The sequence below is a fragment of the Pongo abelii genome, chromosome 20 (genome assembly GCF_028885655.2).
Source record: "Pongo abelii isolate AG06213 chromosome 20, NHGRI_mPonAbe1-v2.0_pri, whole genome shotgun sequence".
Taxonomy (NCBI): Eukaryota; Metazoa; Chordata; class Mammalia; order Primates; family Hominidae; genus Pongo; species Pongo abelii.
The window spans coordinates 46,792,775-46,797,481 of record NC_072005.2 but is presented as its reverse complement, the minus strand read 5'-3'; the positions used below and the strand labels follow the sequence as shown (position 1 = coordinate 46,797,481).

Genomic DNA, 4,707 nt, shown 5'->3' with positions numbered 1-4,707 from the left:
ATGATGATAAACATTTCCACTGAGTATCATTATCCTCCTATTTGTTTGGGAAAAGCACCAGGATGCTTAATGCCTACAAACCAAAACTGGATGGTAGAAGTACCTACTGTCAGTGCCACCAGTAAATTTACTTATCACATGGTAAGTGGAATGTCACTCGGGACACAAATGAATAATTTACAGGACTCTTCCTATCAAAGATCATTAAAATTTAGGCCTAATGGAAAACCTTGCCCCAAGGAAATTCCAAAAGTATCAAAAGACCCAGAAGTCTTAGTTTGGGAAGAATGCATAGTTAATACTGCAGTGGTATTACAAAACAATAAATTTGAAACTATTATAGACTGGGCCCCTCGAGACCAATTATATTATGATTGTACGGGCCAGACCCACTCATGTTCACAGGCTCCATCTTTCTGGCCCACTAATCTGGCCTATAATAGTGATTTAACTAAAAGGCTAGACCAGGTTTATAGAAGGCTAGAATTACCCTATTCATGGAAATGGGGTGAAAAGGGAATTTCATCACCCTGACCAAAGTTAGTTAGTCCTGTTGTTAGTCCTAAACACCCAAAATTATGGAAGCACACTGTGGCCTCGTACCACATTAAAATTTGGTCTGGAAATCAATTTATGGGAACAAAAAATCAGAAGCCATATTATACTATTAACCTAAATTCCAATCTGACAATTCCTTTGCAAAGCTGTGTAAAATCACCTTATATGCTAGTTGTAGGAAACATAGTTATTAAACCAGATTCCCAAACTATAACCTGTGAAAATTGTAGATCGTTTACTTGCATTGATTCAACTTTTAATTGGCAGCATCATATTCTGTTAGTAAGGGCAAAAGAGAGCGTGTAGATCCCTGTGTCCATAGACCAACCATGGGAGGCTTCTCCATCCATACATATCTTAACAGAAGTATTTAAAGGAGTTCTAACTAGATCTAAAAGATTCATTTTTACTTTGATTGCAATGATATCTTCTTGCAGTCACAGCTACTGCTGGGGCTGCTGGAATTGCTTTACACTCCTCTGTTCAAACTGCAAAATATGTAAATAACTGGCAAAAGAATTCCTCAAAGTTGTGGAATTCTCAGACTCAAATAGATCAAAAATTGGCAAATCAAATTAATGATCTTAGCCAAACTGTCATTTGGATGGGAAATAGGCTCATAAGTTTGGAATATCTTTTCAGTTTCAATGTGACTGGAATACATCAGATTTTTGTATTGCACATCAAGCCTATAATAAATCTGAACATCACTGTGACATGGTTACATGCCACCTACAAGGAAGAGAAGATAATCTTACTTTAGATATTTCAAAATTGAAGGAACAATTTTTGAAACATCAAAAGCCCAGTTACATCTGGTGCCAGAAACTGAGGCAATGGTAAAAGCTGTTGATAGCCTCACAACCCTGTCACTTGGGTTAAAACCATTGGAAATTCCACTATTGCAAATTTTATATTAATCCTTTTATGTCTGTCCTCTCTATTGTTAGTCTACAGGTGTATCCAGCAGCTCCAGAGAGACAGCGACCAGCGAGAATGGGCCATGATGAAGATGGAGGTTTTGTCAAAAAGAAAAGGGGGATATGTAGGGAAAAAAAAGAGAGATCAGACTGTTACTGTGTCTATGTAGAAAGGAAAGATATAAGAGACTCCATTTTGAAAAAGACCTGTACTTTAAACAATTGTTTTGCTAAGATGTTGGTAATTTGTAGCTTTGCCCCAGCCACTTTGCCCCAGCCATTTTGACCCAACCTGGAGCTCACAAAAACATGTGTTGTATGAAATCAAGGTTTAAGGCATCTAGGGCTGTGTAGGATGTGCCTTGTTAACAAAATGTTTACAAGCAGTATACTTGGTAAAAGTCATTGCTATTCTCTAGTCTCAATAAGCCAGGGGCACAATGCACTGCAGAAAGCCACAGGGACCTCTGCCCTTGAAAGCTGGGTATTGTCCAAGGTTTCTCCCCATGTGATAGTCTGAAATATGGCCTCATGGGATGAGAAAGACCTGACTGTCCCCCAGCCCAACACCCATAAAGGGTCAGTGCTGAGGTGGATTAGTAAAAGAGGAAAGCCTCTTGCAGTTGAGATAGAGGAAGGCCACTGTCTCCTGCCTGCCCCTGGGAACTGAATGTCTTGGTATAAAACCTGATTGTATATTTGTTCAACTCTGAGATGAGAGAAAAACCACCCTATGGTGGAAGGTGAGACATGTTTGCAGCAATGCTGCCTTGTTATTCTTTACTCCACTGAAATGTTTGGGTGGAGAGAAACATAAATCTGGCTTATGTGCACGTCCAGTCACAGTACCTTCCCTTGAACTTAATTATGACATAGCTTCTATTGCTCACATGTTTGTTGCTGACCTTCTCCTTATTATCACCCTACCCTCCTACTACATTCCTTTTTGCTGAAATAATGAAGATAATAATCAATAAAAACTGAGGGAACTCAGAGACCGGTGCCAATGCAGATCCTTGGTACGCTGAGAGCCGGTCCCCTGGGCCCACTATTGTTTCTCTATACTTTGTCTCTGTGTCTTATTTCTTTTCTCAGTCTCTCATCCCACCTGACTAGGAATACCCACAGGTGTGGAGGGGCAGGCCACCCCTTCACTGCTGTAAATGTGTCCCAGAGATTCTGGTATATTGTGTCTTTATTCTCATTGGTTTCAAAGAACATCTTTATTTCTGCCTTCATTTCGTTATTTACCCAGCAGTCATTCAGGAGCAGGTTGTTCAGTTTCCATGTAGTCGTGTGGTTTTGAGTGAGTTTCTTAATCCTGAGTTCTAATTTGATTGCACTGTTGACTGAAAGACAGTTTGTTGTGATTTCTGTTCTTTTACATTTGCTGAGGAGCGCTTTACTTCCAATTATGTGGTCAATTTTAGAATAAGTGTGATGTGGTGCTGAGAAGAATGTATATTCCATTGATTTGGGGTGGAGAATTCTGTAGATGTCTATTAGGTCTGCTTGGTGCAGAGCTGAGTTCAGGTCCTGGATATCCTTATTGACCTTCAGTCTCATTGTTCTGTCTAATACTGACAGTGGGGTGTTAAAGTCTCCCATTATTATTGTGTGGGAGTCTAAGTCTCTTTGTAGGTCTCTAAGGACTTGCTTTACAAATCTGGATGCTCCTGTATTGGTTGCATATATATTTGGGATCGTTAACTCTTCTTGTTGAATTGATCCCTTTACCACTATGTAATGGCCTTCTTTGTCTCTTTTGATCTTTGTTGGTTTAAAGTCTGTTTTCTCAGAGACTAGGATTGCAACCCCTGCCTTTTTTTGTGTTCCTTTTGCTTGGTAGATCTTCCTCCATCCCTTTATTTTTGAGCCTATGTGTCTCTGTACATGAGATGGGTCTTCTTAATATAGCACACTGATGGGTCTTGACTCTCCAATTTGCCAGTCTGTGTCCTTTAATTGGAGCATTTAGCCCTTTTACATTTCAGGCTAATATTGTTATGTGTGAATTTGATCCTGTCATTATGATGTTAGCTGATTATTTTGCCTGTTACTTGATGCAGTTTCTTCCTAGCCTTGATGGTCTTTACAATTTCGCATGTTTTTGCAGTGGCTGGTTGCAGTTGTTCCTTTCCATGTTTAGTGCTTCCTTCAGGAGCTCTTTTAGGGCAGGCCTGGTGGTGACAAAATCTCTCAGCTTCTCTGTAAAGGATTTTATTTCTCCTTCACTTATGAAGCTTAGTTTGGCTGGATATGAAATTCTGGATTGAAAATTCCTTTCTTTAAGAATGTTGAATATTGGTCCCCATCTCTTCTTGTTTGCAGGGCTTCTGCCAAGAGATCCACTGTTAGTCTGATGGGCTTCCCTTTGTGGGTAACCCAACCTTTCTCTCTGGCTGTCTTTCCTTCATTTCAACCTTGGTGAATGTGAGAATTATGTGTCTTTGGGTTGCTCTTCTCAAGGAGTATCTTTGTGGTGTTCTCTGTATTTCCTGAATTTGAATGTTGGCCTGCCTTGCTATGTTGGGGAAGTTTTCCTGGATAATATCCTGAACAGTGTTTCCCAACTTGGTTCCATTCTCCCTGTCACTTTCAGGAACACCAATCAAATGTAGATTTGGTTTTTTCACATAGTCCCATATTTCTTGGAGGCTTTGTTCATTTCTTTTTACTTTTTTTTCTTGAAACTTGTCTGCTCACTTTATTTCATTCATTTGTTCTTCAATCACTGATATCCTTTCTTCCACTTGATCGAATCAGCTATTGAAGCTTGTGCATGCATCACGAAGTTCTTGTGCCATCGTTTTCGGCTCCATCATGTCATTTAAGGCCTTCTCTACACTGTTTATTCTAATTAGCCATTCATCCAACCTTTTTTCAAGGTTTTTAGCTTCCTTGAGATGGGTTTGAACATGCTCCTTTAGCTTGGAGAAGTCTGTTATTACCGACCTTCTGAAGCCTACTTCTGTCAACTCATCAAAGTCATTCTCTGTCCAGCTTTGTTCTGTTTCTGGTGAGGAGCTGTGATCTTTTTGAGGAGAAGAGGCACTCTGGTTTTTAGAATTTTCAGCTTTTCTGCTCTGGTTTCTCCTCATCTTTGTAGTTTTATCTACCTTTGGTCTCTGATGTTGGTGACCTACAGATGGGGTTTTGTTGTGGATGTCCTTCTTGCTGATGTTGATGCTATTCCTTTCTGTTTATTAGTTTTCCTTCTAACAGTCAG

The 4,707-nt window shown here is 39.8% G+C and overlaps 1 protein-coding gene across 1 annotated transcript; it reads left to right on the top strand.

Annotated features, from left to right (window-relative positions):
- LOC129051982 (endogenous retrovirus group K member 5 Env polyprotein-like) lies at nucleotides 1–534 on the top strand. Its single transcript, XM_054540460.1, has one exon. The coding sequence runs from the start codon at nucleotides 1–3 to the stop codon at nucleotides 532–534; it is 534 nt and encodes a 177-aa protein (XP_054396435.1).
- Nucleotides 535–4,707: the final 4,173 nt, after the last annotated feature.